The sequence below is a fragment of the Pongo pygmaeus genome, chromosome 16 (assembly GCF_028885625.2).
Source record: "Pongo pygmaeus isolate AG05252 chromosome 16, NHGRI_mPonPyg2-v2.0_pri, whole genome shotgun sequence".
NCBI classification, from domain to species: Eukaryota; Metazoa; Chordata; class Mammalia; order Primates; family Hominidae; genus Pongo; species Pongo pygmaeus.
The window spans coordinates 28,465,890-28,489,747 of NC_072389.2; the positions used below are offsets into that span (position 1 = coordinate 28,465,890).

A 23,858-nucleotide genomic window follows, 5' to 3' on the forward strand; every position below is an offset into this window, starting at 1 on the left:
GGCAGTGGAGAAGTAGAAAAGAAACAGATAATAGTTTGAGGCTTGAGGCTTGTCTCTTTATGTCTTTTTAAAATTATTTTCCTTTTAGAGACAGGTTCTTGCACCATCTACCAGGCTGGAGTGCAGTGGCACAGTCATAGCTCACTGCAGCCTTGAACTCCTGGACTCAAGCCATCCTCCTGCCTCAGCCTCCTGAGTAGCTGGGACCACAGGCATGTGCCACCACACCTGGCTATTTATTATTATTATTTTTGTAGAGACAAGGTTTCTATGTTGCTCAGGCTAGTCTCGAACTCCTGGGCTCAAGCAATCTTCCTGCCTCAGCCTTCCATCTTAATGTCATTTTTAAGGGGCTTGGTCTTATATCTGAGAAGCAAAGTGCAACTTTCAAGAGTTTCAAATTAAACAGGTTAATTTAGACCAAAGTGGGAGTGCCCCTATCTACTCCAAAGTGCTATCTGGAGAGTCCCCATCCTTGTCTCTCACCATCAGAAGATCGCAAGTGTGGAGAGCCTCCCGGGGACTCCCAGGGTGCACCAGGGTCGGGGATGTAAAGGAGGTGAGCGATGAGCTGGCCTCTCCAACAAACTAATAGTAAATCCACATAAGGCACATTATGTACATATAAGTTCACTGCACCTTGATGAGGGATGAGAAGGCCTGATGGTTATAGCAAATGAAATTGGCTAGATTTGAAAAAAAAAAAAAAAAAAGTCATGAGAAAAGAAAAGGGATTCAGATGTTTACAGGAAGTTCTCTTTTAAAGCAGAGCCCTTCTGAGCCCTGAAAGAAATGGTTTCTAATTCAGTATCTTTTACCAGGAGAGCTGTTCTTGGGCAGTGACTCTGTTTTCTGATTGAATATCATCAAGTTGCTGGGTTCTGCCAATGACACGTGATTTAGCACTTAAACGAGACAGGCAGACAAGTCGTAATTTGTCCCAGTGATCATGGGTGCTTTCATCAGCCCCTTCTGCTGCCCCAAGGACCGAACGATGATTATGGTGGAACGTTAAAGTCACGAAACCAAAGAGGAGCATCCTACCTCATGACTTTATGTTTAGTTCTTTGTTAAAAATCTTTTCACTAACAAAGCACAGAGCATGTTCTCACATGTGATGATGACTTATGAGGACTAAATGACAGGATGCTTTAGGGGAGTTGCCTTCTTTGAAATGAACACTTGTTCTTGGTGTGTACATACGCTGTTTTATTTGGAAATTTCACAATTCCTTGTGTACACAATGGAAAAATCTCTAGGATTGTGAATTTTGCTTGCCTATTGCACATGGCAGCACCTTAGTATATCTTCTTGCAAGTGCTACATTGTCGGGGTGTGAGGAATATGTTCGAATAGGCTTGCCTTGAGTTTTCTACAAATAGTGCAATGGTCAAATCATCTTACTATAGAGCCAGAGAGATCTGGGTTGGAAGACGAGCTCACCCACTGTCTCTCCATTTGCAATTTTCTACCTCAGGGGATCCATGTGGTGCCCAGTGATACCATGAGGAAGGTGCTTCACTGTAGCCTACCACAGGATACATGAACTTCCAACTGGACTTAGCTTATCCAGAGGGGCAAGGAACCAATCTTGGGTATCTCTGCTCTCTGACTGAGCAGTGTCTGACAATCAAGGAGGAAATTAGTAACATATTCTAAAGCATCTCTTTCTACATAAATGCAGAACTGCTGCACACTCTTCACACTGGAAAGATTTTCTATCTAATTAGGATGCAAACACTGTGGTGACAATTGAATTTGTGAACTTGTGCAATGGTAATTTAGATATATCACTCACTGAAGAAATATTTCAAAGCTGGAAGGAAAAGTTAAGAGTCATTTTAGTCCCTCTCCTTCATTGCATAGGAGAGGCAACTGAGGCATGAAGGATGATATGATTTCTCCAACACTGCACTAGACACGCATCTTCAAAGTCTCCCACACTACACACATGGATTTTGAAATTTGATGGCTACTGGAATCAGCATAGTTCTAGGTCCTGCTACAGACATGCTGGAGTCCTGGGCTTGGAAAAATGGAGGGACAGTGTGCCTGGGCAGTGTGAGTGCTAGCAAGCTGTCAGGCAGTGGAGCCTCCTGAAGGAGAAGAAGCAAGCCATGGTCAGGCACATCCTGCCGACGGTGCATCTGCTGCAATCCCCACTTCCCCTTACTGTCACCACAAGGCTGGTGCATGCCTGTACCAGCAATTGTATGTGCCACTTCCCTCCTGGCCAAATATACCACTCCTCTCCTGGGTTAGAATCTACTTTTTAATCTATCAATTGTCAATCTAGTCAAATAATCAATAGAAAACTAGACAGAAAATAAGCAAGGATACAGAACTAAACAACACTATCAGACAACAGGATCCAGTCCATCCATTGATGGCAGGATACATACTCTTTTCAAGGCCGTGGAGCATTTGCCAAGATAGACCATATCCTGGATGGTAAATCAAACATTAACACATTTAAAAGAATTAAACTCATATACAGTATATTCTCTGATCATAGTGGAATCAGGCTAGAAATCCATAACATATAATATGAATATGTGCAAGTACTTGGAAACTAAAAACACACTCTCTTTTTTTGTACAGAAATGCTCACAGCAGTTTTATTCACAAAAGCCAAAATTTGGAAACAATTCCATTTCAAAACCTAAAACACAATGGTCAATCTCTCTCTTTAAGAGTAAAATTTGGGAATGTTTCTCAGTTGAAAAATCATATCCTTGTTGGGATGAAAGTCCTCTATGAAACCAAGCTTGTTTTTTTTTTTAAACTTTTATTTTAACTTCAGGGGTACATGTGCAGGTTTCTTATATAGATAAACTCATGTCATGGAGATTTGTTGTACAGATTATTTCATCACCCAGGTAATTAGCCTAGTATCCATTAGTTATATTTGCTGATCCTTTCCCTCCTCCCACCCTCCACCCTCAGATAGACCCCAGTGTCTGCTGTTCCCCTACAAAACAGGCTTCTAAATAATTCATGAGTTAAAGAAAACAAATCTCAAGGGAAATTAAAAAATACATTGAACTGAATGAAAATGAAAATACAACACACCAAAATTCATGGGATGAAGTTAAAGAAGTACAGAAAGGAAAAGTTCCTTACATAAGAAAAGAATAGTCTCAAATAAAAGAATCTAAGTTTTTTTTTTTTTTTTTTTTTTTTTTTTGAGACGGAGGAGTCTTGCTCTGTGGCCCAGGCTGGAGTGCAGTGGCGCAATCTCGGCTCACTGCAACATCTGCCTCCCAGGTTCACGCCATTCTCCTGCCTCAGCCTCCTCAGTAGCTGGGATTACAGGCGCCCGCCACCACGCCCAGCTAATTTTTTTGTATTTTTTAGTAGAGACGGGATTTCACCGTGTTAGCCAGGATGGTCTTGATCTCCTGACCTCGTGATCCACCCGCCTCGGCCTCCCAAAGTGCTGGGATTACAGGCATGAGCCACCGCACCTGGCCAAAAGAATCTAAGTTCTACTTCAAAAAGAGGAAAACCAAAATGAACCCAAAGCAAGAAAAATAAATAATAAGTATAAAAGCAAAATTGATGTAATTGGGAACAAAAATAACAGAAAAACTATCACACAAAAAGGTGGTTCTTTAAAAAGGTCAATAAAATAAACCTCTAGCAAGACTGACAAAAAAAGGAAGATGACACAAGTTACCAGTATCAGAAATGAAGCAGGGATATTATTATAGGTCCTACAGACATCCCAAAAGATTATGAGGGAATATCATGAACAATGCTAAACACATAAATTTGACAACTTTAAAGAAATGGACCAATTTCTTGAAAAAAAACACCACAACCCTAATATGAAAGTGATAATTTGAATGGACTTATTAAGGAAATGAAAAAACTCCCAGAAAAGAAATCTCCTGGCCCAGAGGGTATCACTGGAGAATTCTATCAAACATTTAAAGAATTAACACAAACCCTTATATAATCTCTTCTAGAAAACAGAAGATGAGGGAGAACGTCCCAATCCATTGTATAAAGCTCATATTACCCAAGACTCAAAAAAACAGTCCCATAAACATAGACATGCAAAAATCCTTAACAAAATATTAACAAACAGAATTCAGCAATATACAAAAGGAGGTATTATTAAACCCCATGACTAAGTGGGATTTACTCCAGGGATGCAATACTGATTCAATATTTGAAAATCAATTAATATAATCCACCATATTGACAGACTAAAGAAAAAAATCATATAATCATACCAATTGATGCAGTAAAAGGAAGTCTTTGGTGAAATTCAATGCCCATTCATGATTTTTTTAAGTATCATGAAACTTTTTTTTAATGTATCAGAATACTAGGAATAGAGAGAACTTTCTCAACTAGATAAAGAACATGTACAAAATACCTCCGGCTAATAACATACTTTATGGGGAAAGACTGAAGGCTTTGCCCCTAACATCTGGAACAAGGCTGAGATGTCCATTCACACCACTGCTGTTCAACACAGTGCTGGGAGTTCTAGCCAGCACAACAGGCAAGAAAAAATAAATAAAAGATACCCAGATTGGAGAGCAAGAATGAACACTCTCCTTATTTGCAGATGACAATGACGGCGTACATAGAAAATGCCAAGGAACCTATAAAACAAACAAACAAAAAAAGTCCCAAACTTCTATAACTAATAAGTTCAGCAAGTCAGAGAACACATCAACATACCAAAATCAATTGTATTAATGTATATTAGAAATTAACACAGGCAAAATGAAATGTTAAAATACAGTACTATTCGCAATTGCTCCAAAAAACAAAATACTTTGTCATAAATCTAACAAAATACATTCAGGACATACCTCTTGAAAACTAGAAACCACTGATATAAGAACATAAAGAAGATCTAAATAATGAAGAGACCTATCATATGCATGGATTGGAAGATGCAACATAGTAGAGATGCCAGTTCTTTCCAGATTGATATCTACACTTAACAAACTCCTACCAAATCCCAGCAGGATTTTTCTGTAGTTAGAGAAAATTATTCTAAAATTTATATTGAAAAGCATACGAACTATTAGAAGATGAGTTAATGTTGAAAAGGAGGAATAAAGAGGTTGAATTACTTGATCCAACTTGAAGATTTATTATACAGCTATGGTAATAAAAATTGTGGGTATTGACAGAGTGACAGACACACAGATAAAACAGAGCGAAACAGAGAACCAGAAATAACCCACACCAGTCAAGCCAGCTGATTTTTGACAACTTCATAAAAGCAATTCAGTCAAGGAAGGATAGTCTTTCCAACAAATAGTGCTGGAGTAACTGGGCATCCATGGAGGGTGGGGAAAAGAAATTAGATCTAAATCTTACATCTTTATTTTATATAAAAATCAAAACAGATAACAAATTAAAATATAAAGGATTAAATTATAAAACTTTCAGAACACAAAGGAGAAAATCTTCAAGAGCTAGGGCTTCATGCAGAATTCTTAGACAATACTCTAAAAGCATGCTCCATAAAAGAAAAATCAATAAATTGGATTTCATCAATATTAGAAACTTTTCCTCTGTGAAAGATGCTATTAAAAGGATGAAAAGCAAGCTACAGATTTGACATAAAGGATCATACCTAGGATACACAGAGAACTCTCAATTTCAGCAGTGAAAAAATAAGACCAAATAATCCAATTTTTAAAAGGGCAAATAACATGAAGAGACAATTCAATGAGAAGGCTATACTGATGGCAAAATAAATAAATAACATAAAATAAAAGAGGAGTTCAGTATCACTAACAATTAGGGAAATGCAAATTAAGACAACAATGAGGTATCAACCTATTAAATATATACCTATTAGAGCAGCTAAAATAAAAAATAGTGAAAATACCAGTTTCTGGTGAGGACACAAAGAAACTGGATCTCTCAGATATTGCTGGTGGAAACGAAAAAATAGTGTATCCACTTTGGAAAACAGTTTGATGGTTCCTTAAGCAATCAAACATACTTCTGTCACACAACCCAGCCATCGTACTCCTGGGCATTTATCCCAAAAATACAATCTTATGCTCACATAGAAACCTGTATACAAATGTGCTCAGTCATTTTATTTGCAATAGACAAAAACAGGAAACAATCAAAATGTTCCCCAATAGATGAATGGCTAAAGAAGCTGTGATACACTCACACCATGAACAACTATTCAGCAGTAATACAGAACAAACTACTGACACATGTAACAACTTGAACGAATCTCAAAATCATTTTGCTGAATAAAGAAAAGCCAGTCTCAAAAGGTCAATGATTCCATGTATGTGACATTCTCAAAATGACAAAAAATAAATAAAAATAAAATAAAGAACAAATTGAACAAATTTGAGGCTGTCAATGGTTAGAAATTTGGGAGGAAGGAAGCAGATGTGACAGTAAAGGGATAGCAAGAGGTGATACAAGATCCACTTTCGGTTGATGAAGGAGTTCTGTATCTTGATTGCAAGGATCATTACATAAGTCTACATGGGATAAAATGACACAGAGCCATGTTCCTGCATGGCACCAATGTCAGTTTCCTGGTTTGGTATCACACTAAGTTATCTACTCTGTGACAAGTACAGGAAACCTTTCTGCACTATCTTTGCAATACTCTTGGAATTTACAAGTACTCAAAAATAAAAACTTCAAAACATATCACTACAGCATATTTTTCTATTAGAATAACAAGAAACAACACTCACTTCCAATATCCGGCCTCAGCTTTTTATCATATTCTCTTAGCAACTTGTTGAGAATAAGAGTCACGTCGGTGTCTTGGGATTTTGGAGCCAAGACCCACTTTTGGTTTGATGATGAATCTTCATATTCATCCTCTTCCACCTTTCTGGACCTAGAGTTATAGCACAAAAATGCGACATATAAGTGGCAGCAATGGCTCTAGGAAGAGCCTAAGTTTGTCCTATCCAAGTACCATGAAGTCCCCAGTACCCACAGCCCAACCACACACGTGAAAACCCGAAAATTTTTTTTAAAAAGAAAGAAACACAAAATACGAATGATTCCATAGGAAGAATGCTACTGCTATTAACATGGTATGTTTCTATTAAATGCCAGAAGACCATCCCCCAACCCAGTTAAACTACAGACAACGTGGCAGGTAAACAACACCAGAGGGCCAACCAGCAGGCAACACACCCTTGGATCCACCCCGAGAGCCTGTGAAGGTCAAGGCACAAACCTTCTAGAGGTTTTCTATATGGTGACTGTATCGTGGTGTTTCCACTCTGACCACCAAGACCTCATTTTAGTTGAAGGTGAGATTAGCTTTTGCAGAGTGGACTCATTCAAAATAGTTGAGTCTGACTCAGTGCTTCTCTTGGAGGCGGGAATTTGGGGGTCTAGGCACTTGGGCATTGTGAGGGGGTCTGCTTTGCCGGCACTCAGGTTGGAGGCAAGGACAGCAATGTCCACTGGTGACTGGTGAAGACCCTCTAGCAATCTTACACGCCTCGGTCAACACAAACTGATTCATCTCCTGCACAGCAGGCTAACACAGACATGAAGAACTAAGCTTTCTAATATGTCTTCAGCATTCTGACTTCTTAGTAAATGAGTCTCAGTGAATGCCTGGGCATCTCTGAGCTTGTTTTGTGCAGCGAGGAGCTGGACAGCCTTCTCTCCCGTGTGACACACACTGACAGGAGTGCCTGAATGGAGAGGCCTCAGGATGACCGGCTAGTTTTCCTTTTTCTTTTTTTTCTTTTTTTTTTGATTCTGCAGTTTTGGGTTTTTTTAAAAAAATGTTTGGTTTATAATTGGCACACACTTGTACTTGACAAGCTGGTTTTCTCAATGAGTGAGGCCGTCTCAACACCATAGTTATTTGGGCTTGGAGAGCAGACAGTCTCTTTCTGCCTTAAAGCAGCATTTCCAGGCAGACTACCGTTGACCCCAGCAAGAAAGCATGTGAAACAAACCAAACTTTTCCTTTCTAGTTTGTCAGTGTGGATGCTTTAATGACTTTTTCTTCACAGAAGAGAATAAAAAGAATTGAAAACTGCACGGAGGCAGATTTGTCCTGACTGGATATGAACTCTTTTCTGTTTAGCTTCCCAGATGGGAGCCAGAATGTTAGTGTCATGTCAGGACACTTGTGCTCTGGGATGTAAGTTTCTTGAACTTAATTTTGAGAATTGCCTAAATTATCTATAATTAACAAGATGTTAATTTAAAAAAATAAACTTTCACATTCATTTTTTCTACTTAATTTAGGTCTTCATATATATGCACATGCATATTTATGTAATATACACATGAATCTTTTAAAGTGTGTTAACTAGCCATAACGTAGACTAGAGTGTTGGCCAGATAGTCTACACCTGGATGAACATGTACATAAATGAGAGATCTTGACAATGAGTATAGGGCATATGTCTCAAAGAATGACTTCCCCACTTACGTTTTTCCTAGGCTGATCTTAAACTGTAATTTTATTTCTTGAGTACCTATTGGCTAGAAGGTTAAATTAAATCATCCATAGAAACTATAAATTGCTGTTGATTTTTATGCACATTGGATATTCACGATCGATAGGAATTTTTAAATGCGGGGCACATATTCAGTAAGGAATATGTTGCATTTCATTATTTATTAAAGTGAACATTTACAAGTAATACTACAGAATTTTAAATGTTACTCTAAAATATTTCAGTCATCTGGCCAGGCATGGTGGTTCACGCCTGTAATCCCAACACTTTGGGAAGCTGAGGCGGGTGGGTCATCTGAGGTCAGGAGTTCCAGACCAGCCTGGCCAACAGGGTGAAACCCCATCTCTACTAAAAATACAAAAAAAATAGCAGGGCATGGTGGCACATGCCTGTAGTCCTGGCTATTCAGGAGGCTGAGGCAAGAGAATTGCTTGAACCCAGGAGGCAGAGGTTGCAGTGAGCCGAGATAATGCCACTGCACTCCAGCCTGAACAACAGAGCGAGACTACATCTCAAATAATAAGAATAATAATAAATTTTAAAAATAAAATATTTCGTGTCATCTGAAATATTATCAGAAATGTTAATTTTATCATCTTGCAAAAATTGTTTAAAACTTAAAGAGCAGGTTGAAGCATTTAGATAGCTGGGAATCAAGCACTGCCCACGGGACAGGGCAAATCACTCCAGAGCAAGCGTATCTGGGGCAGTGAGGAGAGGCCGGTAGCTTATCTCAGCAGAATCAGGCACAACGTGCTCAGGACACTTGGCGACTCAGCCCAAGTGCCTTCCTCCCTCCCTCTGCTGTCTCTGTCTTGGGCATTGTGAGGGGGTCTGCCTCACTCTTCTTCCCCTCCCCTCCCGTTCTCCTCCCCTCTCCTACCCCCACCACTGCAGAGCCAGACCACAGCCTCCACCCTCTGTTATTGTCTATGGCCCTGATAATCACATACACACAAACCGAGCACAGTAACCAGCTTTTCATTATTCTCTATATACGCAGCCTTAGTTTTTGAAAATTACTTCCAGCTACTTACAGGTATTCTAACAAGCCTAATTCTCCCTCTAGTGGTGATGAGAGGGTTTTCCTGAAATTGCAAGAGCTTCCTCCTTAGAGGCCAGGACAGGTGGCAGTGAGGGGGACCAAGAAAAAGAAAGCAGGAACGTTCTCTTCCACCCCTTCGGGAGGCATATCAGGGCCCCAGCTATGTAGCCTGGTTGGGTAGGCAGTGGGCAGAGTGAGGCCCAGATGCTCTAGGTCCCTGGGAAGTGAGCACCCTTCTACCTCAAATCCTGAAAATGAAATAGAAGCCTCACATTGCTAGTGCCAGACCACCAGGCCCACAGGAAAATCCTTGCTTTGACAAAAATGAAATCCCATCTCAGGGGACCCGTTAGAATGTGGATAATATAGAAATATTCTCTTTCCCTAAATTCTAAGTAAGCTATATATAATCTTTATGAGCACTGTTACTTGCATTGTTGGATCCTAAACACCATTACTGCAATTAGCTTTTTCTTAAAAATAAATCAGTGATGTATTGTCATTGTCAAACAACAACTCAACCTTCAGATGTTATTTTCATGTCTTACACCTTAGCTTAAAGTGGAAGGACAGAGAAAAAGTCTGAAGTATTTTTAAGCATTAAAAGGAGTTCCTAAACCTCGGAAAGCAGTTAAGCCATCACCAAGGTCTAAGTGGGAATCAGTGCGTTTTATGACACCCATAGGTGTCAAAATGGGGAGCCCCCACTTCTGGGGAGCTGCTGAGCCATCACCACAAAGCACAGCCATCAGACCCTTATCCAAGGAACTTCCACAGCAGGAAGCAACTCAGAGTGCAAATGAGAAACCCCTCCAAATTTAAAACAGTTTTGAAAGATGACACTGCACATCAGATTATTTCACATGTCTGTAAAACCCATTCAGAGAACAAAGACACTCTCAAAGAAGAGGCACATAGCAATAAAGTTAGTATAAAATTTGGATTTTTAAACTGATCTGCAAGGTCTATTATGAAAGCTGGGGAATGAGCCCAAATAGAGAACAAATGAAAATTATTATGTCTGTCTTAATAGAATGGAAGGATGAAGAATCCCAAGAGATTTTGTGTATATTTGGGAATCCTCAGTAACCGGACTGTTTTAAGGCAGAGGCTGAGGTATCTTCCTACTAAGCACATGCAGTAGTGAGGACAATAGGCAGTGTCTCTTCTAGAATGTTAAGAATCCAGAGACCTAAACAGTTGATTACTGAACCCTGAACGGCTGGTCATTCGTTTGAGTTGGTGGCAATAGAATGGTGGCAGAGATGTGACTGCCGGCCTCAGCGTTATGCCCGGTGCTGTCTGCCTCCCTCTCCATCTCTAAACAGAAATACAACGAGGAAGAAGCAACCTCAGAAAGCATGTTTCCATTTCTTGCACCAGCTGCCTCTTTAGACAGAAAGAAACTTCAGCTGAAAGGCCCAAGGAGTGCTCTGTCCCTTTGAAAGAGTTGTCTGTGAGTCACCGGTGGAGTCGGCTTCCACACTCAACTCAGCAAAGAGGAGCAGTTGCAAGGGGGAGGGCCAGGTCTTCCTTCCTCAGGGTAAGCACCTCTGCCCAGTTCAGGAGTGAGAACTGGGGGCCCCTTCACGTTTAGTAGGATTTATTCATGTGTCTTCCTAGCTCCGTGGTAGTTCACAAATATGAATGAAAAGGAAGGCCTCCTGGCATTGCTTCCTGATGGTGGCCAGGCTTGTGCACGCAAGGATGCCCTCTGATTCTCTAGCTCCCAGACCCAGGAAATGGAGAAGCATCAAAACAAGAGGGTTTAGGGGATAGGGGCACGCTGAGCTTCCTAGGGTGGGGAAAGAGGTAAAGGCCAGACACTGCTCCAATTTTCAAATAACGGGACGGTCTGCAAGCTCTAGCCAGAAATCCAGCCAGAGACATAGAATTAAAGAAACTAAACCCAGAATCTCCAGTTGTGTTTACAGCAACAGGATTTAACCCTTTGGGTCCCACTGTCCTTGTATCCTCATGCGCCCTCTTCATCTCTTCTAGAGTGATTCTAAGCTCCCATTAGCCGGTTGGTGTTCTGGGAGGAAGGCTGCGGAATTTATGGTTAGATAATTTCTTACATTACCAGGCAGAAGCCTTATTATCCATTTCAACATGCGTGCTTTATGGGGGTGGGAGTGCGTGTGGTCCTCTGTGTGAAAGTGGCTGATCTGGAAGGTGTGTGTGTGTGTTTGCAGGACCTGGGAGGGGAGTCCTCTCAGACAAGCAGGGCTTTCTGCTGCCCACCTGGTTCCAATTCCCCCGCGCCTGCCTCCAATGCATTAGCTCTTTCCATCCCGGTCTAAACTAGGCAGTTAGAACCACGGTTCCTGGGTTCTTGGAAATTTCAGAGTGATGGAAATGACAGAGAATGTCAGCCAAAGTGTGTGTGTGTGAGCCCCTGAAACAGCTGAGGTGGGAATTAGGGGTCGGTAAGGAGCCAGAAATGGCCCCTGCCCCCTGATCCTGGTTTTCAAAACCCCTTAAAACCACCAGATCCTAAAAGCGTCAGGAGACGAGTCCATTAATCTGAGTCCCCACACTCCCGGCTGCAGAGGAAAAAGCAGACGACTGTGTCCAAGGGAGCTGGGACAGGTGACATGCGAGCCGACTTCCCAGTCCCCTCCCGGCCCGCCGTGCCGCAGCCCAGCCGACGGCTGGCGCGCCAGGGACTCCCGCAGACAGCGCCCCCCGCCGCCCTGTCGCCCAGCTCGGGGCCTCCGGGGATGCGGCCCCCGCGCCACTTACCGCGCGTGCAAGCCCGAGAACAGGCAGAGGAGGAGCAGCAGCTTCGGGGCCATGGTGCCGTGGAGCTCGGGGCGCAGGGTCCGGGGCCTCGGCCGGGCGCGGCTTCCTCCGGCGCGGACCTGGTCTTCGCCGGCCCTCTTTGCCCTGGCTTCCTCCGAGGCTGCTGGCAGCGGCGGGCGGGACAGGTGTCTACTCCGGCGCTGGCCGCGCCCCCGCGGGGCGCACACGGGACGCACACGGGACGCCGGGCCACCGCGGCGCGCCGCCCCCACCCGCGCACTAGCGCCGGTCAGCGCAGCCGGGTGGCGGGAGTAATGGGCGCCAGGGACCCCCTGGCGCGGCGCCGCCCACCCCGCCTGGAGCCGCGAGCGGGCGCGGGTGCCCAGCCCGGGGCTGTGTGCGCTGTGCGGTCGCCGCGCTGGGAGGTGGGGGCAGCTGGGCGGCTGTCCCCTGGCAGCGCCTCCGAGGCGGTCCCGGCGGGGAGGAGTTTCCCCAATTACACGCCTGACAACGCGCAGGGCGAGGAAGGCGAGGTTTGAATGGACTCGGAGTTTGAGGCCAGGAAGGGGGCGGAGCTCCGAGGGGGAAGGGAGGCTGGGGATCCCGCAGGGGCCTGAAGAAAGGTCCCCGGGGTTGGCACGTTGAGAGCTAGCCCGCGGTCCGCCTTTCTCCGGCCATTTCTACCCCAGTGCAGGTTTCCTCCAGCGCTCCCTGACCTCCAGTGCCCGCCGTCGCCCAGGGTTGAGACGGTTTGCCGAAAGCAGCCCTTCCATCGCACTCTTCGTGCTAAGTCGGCTGAACTCCTAGGCACTGATAAGATTCTGTGCTTGGAAAGGTGGCTTTCTGAGGGAATATTTGGAAAAAAAGCACCCCAGATTTATGCCTTTCTTACAGAAAAGAGAGACTAACACATAGCAATAAACAGTAGAGGTGGAAAGGCATGTTAAAGGCAGGAGCTAGAAAGATCCTAAGGCAAGAAGTCAAAGATGTTCCGTTTGGTGGAAGCATGAGGTGCGCCTCATTCCATGTATTTTCATATTCCAAAAACCGAAAATGGCATTTACGCTTTCATTTGTCATAATCATTCAGAAAGTTAGTCTTGCACCATGTAAGTATTGCAATCTCAACAGTGTAGTAAATCCACTAGGAATTTTACATTTCTATCACTCCCAAAAAGTTCTTAGAAAATGTTTTATAACTGCTATTCATAGAATTATGTAAGGGTGTGATAACTGTTTCTTTAATATTGTCAAATAGCTTTGTTCGGCCAGGCACAGTGGCCCACGCCAGTAACCCCGGCACTTTGGGAGTCCGAGGCAGGCGGATCAGTTGAGCCCAGGAGTTCGAGACCAGCCTAGGCAATGTGCAAAAACCCTGTCTCTACAAAAAATAGTAAAGAATTAGCTGGGCATGGTGGCATGGGCCTGTATTCCTCTGGTGTGTTCCCCCTTGTTTCTGGATAGGCACGAAGTGGAGGGGAGTGCAGTTGTTAATGACAATATTGTTTTTCAACAATGGAGCTGTCATCTCCCTGGTATCACCTTTCTGTCTCTGTGAGGTGCTGAACTCACCCAGCTCCCCCTTTTCCAGGACTCTTTCTGGCATTCTCATCCTCCTCTGCCCAGCACATCCCTCCTACTTAGGTGCACATGCCCTATAAGGTCCCCTCTTTGATGAAGACTCTGATGCTCCTGCATTCTTCCACTTCCAACACCTGCATCACTCCTTTAGGCTTCAGGGGAATATAAGCCTTTATCATACTCTGCCCTAATCTCTAATTTTCTGTACCAAAATCTGAGCACTTTAAAAATCAATTAGACAATGATTTATTGTTCCTTCATTGCTTATGTCATCTCCACATAAGAGACTTGAGTCTCACTCTATCGCCCAGGCTGGAGTGCAGTAGTGTCACCTGGACTCACTGCAATCTCCACCTCCTGGGTTCAAGTGATTCTCGTGCCTCATCCTCCTGAGTAGCTGGGATTGCAGGCACCCACCACCACGCCTGGCTAATTTTTGTATTTTTAGTAGACATGGGGTTTCACCATGTTGGCCAGGCTCTTCTGGAACTCCTGACTTCAAGTGATCTGCTCGCCTCGGCCTCCCAAAGTGCTGAGATTACAGGCATGAGCCACCACGCCTGAATGTGCTGCAAGAATGCTGCAAATAGAAACAATTCTTTTGTGCTTCCCTTCTTAATACAGTAATAGGAACATAAGTAAAAATAACCATCCGACATTGATCACATAACAGGGGCCAGGGCCGATAGGAAGGCTTTACATTGATTAACTCATTTTAACTCTCACAACATTACTGCCGTTTCGCATATAGAGAAAAAGCACAGAGAAGTTAAGTCACTTACCCCAAGATCACACAGCTAGTAGGCGAGGACTAGGGGTTAAAAGCCAGGCAGCTGGCTCCAATATTTCATTCCTAATCACTATACCATACTGTCTGCCTGAGTAGGTGCTCAGCTGACATTTGTTGTTGGGCTAGTTGATGAAAGTTTTGGACTCTTTACCATATTATTTATTTTTTGAGCATGAGTTAAAATACTCACAAGTTGTTTATAATAGAAATAGGCTGTTACTTGAGTGATTTTGTAAAATATCAGTAAACAAGAAGTGTCCTGAGATTTGTTTGTTGTTATTATTATTTTTACAATTCAATCAGTGAACAAGAAAATGCAATACTGTTTTTACATCCCTGTGTTCTTTATTCTTTTCCTTTCTTGCATATTTCAACGTGCTATTATGAATGAATGCAAGATGATCCCCTCTGGCCTTTGGAATGCTTTGCTTCATTTATTAGACTGAGTAGGTCAACTTGATACGTCTGAACGTTTTACCTTGGAAAGCCCCTCCCCTCTTCCTGGAACAAGATTTTGTTTTTTAAAGCTAAATGGGCTGAAAGGTTGGGGAAAAATCAAAGCAAGCTTTCTAGGCGTTAAGTGTAAAAGCAAAATGCAAGATTAAGAATCTTCAAAGGAGAATCCACAGGCTTTCATGTCGCTCCCTTGCCCCGGTTGACCTGCGGGGATGCTCTGCGGAGCATGCGCAGTGCGCACTCTCCAAGCCGCCTCAGCCTCTCCATCTTCAGCCCGGGAGAAGCGGGCGGGATTTACACTTTCTACCCCTAGCTCGCGGGAATAGAAAGGGAAATAAAAAGTAAGTGAAAGCGAGCGCCACCAGAAGACTGGCTCTTAGTCCTAAGAGGTTAGGGTAACGAATCGGTGCTCAAAACCGAAGCGCAGACGTGGCGGTAATGACGGAACAGCTGCAGCCTGGCGCGCTGCTTTGCTCCTGGCTTGGCACTGGGTCCTCGGCTCTGGAGGTTCTGGGGAAGACCTGGGCTGCCCGCGCAGCTGCGGGTTGGACTGCACCTCGGCGGGGGCGGCGGGACCCTAGCAGCATTGCCAGGAAGCGCCTTTCAGATCCCGCGGTGGCGCGCTGCGCCCCGCAGGCCGCGGAGCCACCCCGCTGCCCACGCGCCCTTCGGCGCGCATCCGCTGCTCCGTGGTTGCCCCAGGTTCTGCTTTGAGAAACATCTCTCCCACTCCCAAAACTGTACTTCTGGGTTACATGATGTTTCGTGGTTTTATATTTTGAAAAAGCGCCTTTCCCTTGTCAATCAAAACAGTACTATCAAGGGATAATGCACACACAACAAAAATGCACCAATCTTAAAAGTATGGCTCAGTGAACTATTTCGCATGTGTATACCATATGTATATGAATAGCATATGTATAGCATCTGGATTATTATATATAACAAATATATAATTATGTAATTCCCAGTGGCTGGGCCATCTTCAAGTCAGTGCCGACATTGGGTAACCAACTATTCAGGCTTTGGCCACAGAAGCCTGGTTTTGCCTAGTCTTGAACCTCGCATAGATGTGGTCATGCAGTATTATCCATTTAGCCTCCGGCTTCTCTCACTCAGTGCAGTGTCTGTGAGATGTACCCTTATTGCTACATTACCAGTCATTCGTTACTTTTTACTGCTGTGCATGATAGTTCATTGTGTGAATACACCACACGTTATTTATTTGTTCCTATGCCAATGGATTTTTGGGTTTGAAACTTTGGGATGTTATGAATAAAGCTAACATGAATATTCTTGTCTTTTTATGGACATATGTGTTCATTTCTCTTGGTTATCTGACTGAAAATAGAATATCCAGATCACAAGGAAGGCATGCGTTTCATGATAATAAATATTACTACAGAGATTTCTAGAGCAGTTATATTCATCACGCGTTGGCCATGTATGAGTTCTGGTGTATACCCTTGATGAAATGTGGCCTTGCCATTATTTTTGTCACCATTCCGATATTTCTTTTTTTTTTTTCTATTAGACGGAGTCTCGCTCTGTCACCAGGCTGGAGTGCAGTGGCGCGATCTCGGCTCACTGCAACCTCTGCCTCCCGGGTTCGAGCAATCCTCCTGCCTCAGCCTCCCGAGTAGCTGGGACTACAGGTGCACATCACCACACCCAGCTAATTTTTTTGTATTTTTAGTAGAGACGGGGTTTCATCATATTGGCCAGGATGGTCTTGATCTCTTGACCTCCGTGATCCACCACCTCGGCCTTCCCAAAGTGCTGGGATTACAGGCATGAGCCACCACGCCCAGCCTGCCATTCTGGTATTTCATTCTGGTTTTGATTTCAGAGAACTTCTTTCAAATTTTTATCAGCCATTGGAATATCTTCTTTTGTGAAGTGTCATTTAAGTCTTTTGCCCATTTTAAAACTAGACTGTTGGCCTTCTTTTTATTTGTAGAAGCTCTTTTGTGTTTTTATATTTTTTGTTTACCATTACATCTATTGCTTTAATAAATACCATCAATATTATACAAATATATGATTTACAATATCCCCATTATAGCAAAGAATAGAGTCATAAAATAAAATGTCTTTTAGGCATTTATTATGCCACGCATGCAAATTATTCTCATTATGACGTAAGAATAATACTCTTTTGGTGACAAAAGATATATTGTATTAGCTCAAAGTCCACTGAAGAGCTTCCAGGAAGTTCTAAAGTAAAATCTGGCCATGTTTTCTATACAATAAACAGAACAGCAACAACCTCTGCTATCCCTTAAGCATAAACTATCCCTTTACATAAACTTAAGTAAATGGCTTGTTACAAATAAAAATAAATAACATTTTAGAAACTAGTTAACATCACTGGCCCAAATGTGGTTTTTACTTTCTTGCATATGTCTAAGAAATTTCAATATAAAGTATATATTAAAAATTAACAATAATTTCTAAGGTATACATGAGCCAAGCTGCTCACTCTTACTGTGGAAGCAAAACTTACTTCTGAAAGTAATATACAGAAATAATATGTAAACACATAGAGCCTGAGATAGACTAAGAACATCCTTCTGTGTTCTATGGACCAAAATACAAAGGTCTCCATTACATATGTAAATGAACACACTTTCAGTAGTTTGGGATATATTGATATTACATGACATGATATTACATGACTGTGTGCATATTTTATGTATATGCATAAAACAAATGTTGACAATGTCTTCAGTGACAACATGCATTCTAGCCTCAACTACTGGAAAGGATATAAAACCTTAATAAGAAAACTACTTTGCTTTGCTTTAAAGTTTTTAAGTGAAAAACAAAGCCAACATTCCTTGTTGCATCATGGACCAAGGTCTAAAATGTTCAGAGTCAACAATCTCTTTGTTTGCTCCCCAATGTAACAAAGCACATAAGCATTCTCTCTCTGTTCACAAAGTCTGATCATCTTCAGTGTTTTGTCTTAAAAACTGCTTTCCAAGTATGAGGGACCCATGCTGGTTACATTCTTTCTGTTGCCTATTTACACCTGATGTAGCCATATAGGCTGGCACCTTGTAGCACCACACCCATGATGACCACCTTTACCCTGAAGAAGAAGAGGCCACTAAAGATAAATATCACCCACAGCACTGGACAGGCATTAAGTCCCAACCAAAAGATTTGATTCAGCCTCTGAGACAATTTTGTCCTCCCGAGAGGATGCCTTTCTGGACTCAAGCACCCAATGGCTCTTTCCATCTTCATCATGTGATTCCAACACCGTAGACCCACCACTAGTCTACCTGTGACATTCGTCACTGCCCTAAAGTCACATGACAAGATAGTTGTCACCATACAAGCAGTAAAGCTGCTGCTGACCAATTTGCAAAGAAGGTAGACCACAATTGCACAATTGAAAGAATAGCTGGAAACGTGAGGCCACTGGATATCTGATTTTGGATTGTTTTGTTTTGTTAGTTGTCTCTTCCACATCCAACACTGAAATGTCTTCAGTGTCATCATTACTGTCCTGATGCAACATGGTAGCCCTGTGCCGGTCCCCCAATATCACATTTTAAAAATTACTATGGCCTTTTATTTTCTTAATATCTATTATTGTTAGTTCTCTGAATTTGTTCATTTATTTGTTTATTTATTGCTGTTCTAGGTTGTTTGCATCTCCGTATACATCAGCTTTTAAATTTTCCTCCAATTTTTAAAACTGTTCTCTTGGAAATATTCACAAGTTTACAAATAAATTTGTAAAAATAATACTATAAGTTTCTATAATATTATCTATAGTACATAGTCTAATTTTTCTAACTGATCCAATAATACCTTCAATAGCATTTTTCCCATATAGCCCAGGAACCCATTCAGGATCACACATTTCACTAGTTATTGTGTCCACTTGGTCTGTTTTTATTCCAGAACAGGTTGTGGCCGTTCTTGACCTTTCACAACACAGTAGTTTCAGTAGACAAAACTATTTTGTAGAATGTACCTCTGTGTGAGTCTTTCTAATGATCAGATTCAGGTTATGTATTTTGGGAAGAAATATGACATAAGTAATGTTGCTTTTCTTGGTGCGTTATTGTAGGAAACACACGATGTTGGTTTATCTCATTGTGGGTCACACTGATCACTTCGTGCAGCTGGTATCTGCCAGGTTCCTCCACTTTAAAGTTACTTTTCTTTCTAAATGCCTGACTGTTCTTTGGGGAAATTATTTGAAAATGTTTAACTATCTTAGTTTTAACATGCATTGATGATTCTTGCTTGATGCTTGTAAAATGGTGATTTTCTAACTTTACTGTTCCTCTACATTTATTAGTTGGTATTGTATCATAGGAAGCACTCCTCCTCTTTTTCTAGTATTACTTTCTGTAGAGACTCATGGTTTCTTGTTTTATTCAATGCACTTTAATCCATTACTCTCATATTTATTGTTATTCTCAAATCATCCAAGATTTTGACAATAGGAGCCTCTTCAAGCTGACTCCTGTATTTAGCATGTCCCCAATATTTATTGTTTGAGATTTGTCTCAATTTTTTTATCTTTAAAAAATTTAAAATTTTCCCCAGGTGTATTGAGGTATAAGAAAGAAACAAAATAGTATTCATTGAAGGCATACAAGGGGATGATTCGATATAGGTATACATTGGGAAGTGGTTCCCATATAAACCAGTTAGCAGAGCCTTCACCTCACATAGTTACCTTTCTTTCCCCACTTACTTTCTGGAGCAACAGGATTGCCACTAATATTTTCTTTCTCCCTACCCTTGAATTCAAAATTTCCCCTTGGTTCCTTTTAATAGAGAATGATATTTGGAAAACAAATCTAGTTGCTCTGAAGTATTATTGCTTTGAGACCTTTTAGAGGACAGAATGCATAATGTCGTATATTATGATATAATAATACTATTTCATTACACACTAGAATTAATGAGTATGTACTAATGTCACCCATAAAATCCTTCCTTGTCTTTGAACTTTCCCTATTTGTAACTCCTTCCATAAGATTCCCAATTTTCAACAAAATTAATATATTTTTTAATTTGCTTAACGTGCAATATACACGATATAGTTTCAGAATTACAGTAACCATGCTACAATGAAAAGAAGACCTCTAGGTTGAGTTCAGAATGTGTTTTCAGATGTTTCTGCTCTCCCCCTTTAAGCTAAGAATACAAGATAGTAATCAAAATGCTATGCTCAAAAGTTATTTGATTTACTTTTTTTTCTCCAGTGCAGTTATGCTATTAATTTAAAGTGGTGCTGAGTTCATTTGTTTCTATTTGTATTACACTTTAGGGCTTTTCCTCATTATTATGGATTTAATTCTATTTTTGAATATGTGAAATTCTAACATGATCCCAAAAATCCACACTATACAAAATGAAACAAGACATATCAAGAGAAGTGCCATCCCACCCCATTTTTTCTACTTGTTTCTGCCACACACATACACAGACACCTCCTCTACATAATACATTTCATCAATTTCTGCTTTATTTTTTTCTTTTTCCAAAAATAAACAGAAAAACAACTATTTTCTAATTCTACTTCCTTTCTGACATCAAACATCACATGCTATATAAAACTTTTGCATTCTGATTCTTTAACTTCTTCAGTATTGTACCTTGGAAATACACCAGTTAATGCAGCTCTTACTTATCCTTTTTACATAGCTGCATAGTATTCTATTGCATGTAAATATCATAAAGTTTAAATTAATGTACTTTGTTGGGGTGTTTTCATAGTTTCCAATATTTTACTAGTTTCCAATATTTTAATAGTTTCCAATATAATACTGAATCATATAACTTTGTGCATGCCAATTTTTATGCTGTTGAAGGTGTATTTTCAGGGTAAATTTCCAGAAGTAAGATTTCTAGGTCAAAGGGTACATGTGTAATTTTATCATATATTGTCAAATTTCCTTCTCATAGGGAAGTTTTCTCCATTTCTCATTCCTACTATCAATGAAAGAAGACATCTATTTTTCAATAGTCTTGTCAGTAGTGAATTTTCAAATTTGCTAGATTTTACCAAGCTAAGGGGTAAAAAGTGATATCACAACACGGTTCTAATTTGTGTTTTGTTAATTATGAGTATATTGAACATTTAAAAATATTTAAAACCAGCTGGGCATGGTGGCTCATGCCTGTAATCCCAGCACTTTCAGAGGCTGAGGCAGGCGGATCATGAGGTCAGGAGTTCAAGACCAGCCTGGCCAACATGGTAAAACCCCATCTGTACTAAAAATACAAAAATTAGCTGGGCGTGGTGGTGGGCACCTGTAATCCCAGCTACTCAGGAGGCTGAGCCAAGAGAATCATTTGAACCTGGGAGGTAGAGGTTGCAGTGAGCTATGATTGTGCCATTGCACTCCAGCCTGGGCAACAGGGTGAGACTCTGTCTCAAAAAAAAAAAAAAAAAAAAAAAAGAAAGAAATATTTAGGACCATCTTATATTTTAGCAAATTATCTTTTTTGTCCTTTGCACAATTTTCTATCAAATTTTTTCATGTTTTGTCCTCAAATTTTACATGTTACAGGCATTTTTCTGTGGCATAAGTTGCAAATAATTTCTTCTCATTTATCCGTTGTCTTTTGATTTTGGTTATACTTTACTGATCATGAAATTTTTACACCTGTTTCTCTAGTCAAATTTATCAATATTTTTTGCATCTGGATTTGGGGAAATAATTAGAACCTTTCCTGATAACTTTCACCCAAGTTATAAAAGGATTTGCTCATGAATTATTCTGGTATCTCTGTGATTTCATCTTCTACACTTACATCTCTGATCCATTTGAATCACAGACTTAAGTAATATATAAAGTATTGATGTAATTTAAATATTTTCCATCTAACCATCCAGGTCTTCCCATACTACTTATTCAGAAGTTCAACTTTGTCACACTAATTTGAAATACCATAATTATCATATGCTAAGTTTCCATGTATATCTGGATCTATTTTTGTATTTCTTTTCAATAGCTAATTAATGAGTAATCTGCTTGTACCACTGTGTTAATTATAAAGATTTTGTGTGTGTTTTAATATCTGGTTGGGCTAGGGGTAGCTGTTCATCTTATTCAGTATTTTCATGTATTCTTGCATATTTATTCTTCCAAATTAACTTTAATCTCAACATATATAGCTTCAGAAAAAAAAATTTCATATTTTATTGGGGTTCTATTACATGGATAAATTAACTGAGGGAGAATCTGCATCTTTATAATATTGAGTTATCCTACACAATAACAATGATTACATTTTCTATTTGTTCATAAGTACTTCTCATAGGGTTTTCATACTTCTTACTAAGTTCATTTGTGAGAATATTATCTATCTTTTTGATACTATTTTAAATGGTATTTTCTCTTCCAGTGTCCTCTGATTGCTTACTAATCATGAATATAAGCATTTCTATTACTTTATGTAATTTTTATATCCTGCTTGCTTTCTGAATTCTCTTAATATTGTGTTAGTTTTATCACTGGTTCTCCAGTGTTTTCCAGTTTTACTATCATATTATCTGCAAGCAGAAATAGATGTACTTCATCATACCCAATTTTTATGCCCCTAATAAATGTCTTGTGTCTAACTGCAGTGGCTAATGCCTTCTGTAAAAATGATAAAGACAGGAGATAATAGGCACACTCTTCCTATTCCAGATCATCCTGGAAAGGTCTGCTGTGGAGGCAGACAGACTGACAGAAGGAGAAAACAGAGGAGATGCCCATACCTTACTATTTTCAGGGTTTTTATAAAAAAATCAAGAATGGGTGTTGAAACTTGTCAGACCCAATGGGGAGCATCAATGGAGAGAAATATTTCTTCTCCACAGTAAATTATATTATTGAATTTCTTTCTACTGAATCATTCTTCTACTCCTAAAACTAAATTTGTAAGTTTTCCTTCATTTTGTATGTTTTGGAAAAAATTTATTTGGCATCAGAGTGGCATGATCTTTATATGTTTGGTAGAATTTCCCTGTAAAGGCACCTGGGCCCTTTGTCTCTCTCTCTTTCTCTCTCTCTCTCTCTCTCTCTGTGTGTGTGTGTGTGTGTGTGTGTGTGTGTGTGTGTGTGTGTGTGTGTGTTGGCGAGTAGAAGTTCCTTGGTAATTTTCTGTTTTTTCCATAGCAAATGGCCTCCTTAAGCATCCTATCTATAATGGGGTCAATTTCAGTAGTAAAATATATTTCCCCAAGAAATTCTCCAATATGTATATGTTCTAAATTTTTTGCATAAAGGTGGGTAAGTCATCTGTTATGACTTTTATTTTTACTGTGTCATTTCTTATTTTATTTATATTCCCCATGTTTTCTTAAATGGTTTGTATATTTCATTTTATTAATCACCAGAGTTTTGATTCATTCATTACATCTCTTGTTTTTATATTCTCTATCTGATCAAATTATGCTTTTATCTTTATTTTATTTACTTTGTGCTTTCTTTTGGTTTATTTCTAGTTTTTGAGTGGGAAGTTAGTTCATTTTCTTATATTTTTATTGATATTGATATATGCTTAACAATATGAATATTCTTCTAATATGCTTTAAAAGTATCTCATGGGGGGAGGGGGGAGGGATAGCATTGGGAGATATACCTAATGCTAGATGACAAGTTAGTGGGTGCAGTGCACCAGCATGGCACATGTATACATATGTAACTAACCTGCACATTGCGCACATGTACCCTAAAACCTAAAGTATAATAATAATAAATAAATTTAAAAAAAAATAAAAAACACTAATTCCTAAAAAATAAATAAATAAATAAAAA

The 23,858-nt window shown here is 40.5% G+C and overlaps 1 protein-coding gene and 1 pseudogene across 3 annotated transcripts in view; both read right to left on the reverse strand.

Moving 5' to 3' along the window:
- The window catches only part of GABRG3 (gamma-aminobutyric acid type A receptor subunit gamma3), a 574,336-nt gene extending 561,637 nt beyond the window's left edge, over positions 1-12,699 (reverse strand). For all 3 annotated transcript variants that reach the window (XM_054451434.2, XM_063652473.1, XM_063652474.1), the window contains exons 1-2: positions 12,247-12,699; positions 6,711-6,859 (exon numbers count right to left, since the gene is read on the reverse strand). In XM_054451434.2, the coding sequence (XP_054307409.1) occupies positions 6,711-6,859; positions 12,247-12,299 (202 nt within the window). In that variant the 5' untranslated portion in view covers positions 12,300-12,699. The remainder of the gene's footprint in view (positions 1-6,710; positions 6,860-12,246) is intronic.
- A 5,397-nt stretch (positions 12,700-18,096) lies between these two features.
- On the reverse strand, positions 18,097-18,601 carry LOC129014253 (Golgi apparatus membrane protein TVP23 homolog B-like; annotated as a pseudogene).
- Positions 18,602-23,858: the final 5,257 nt, after the last annotated feature.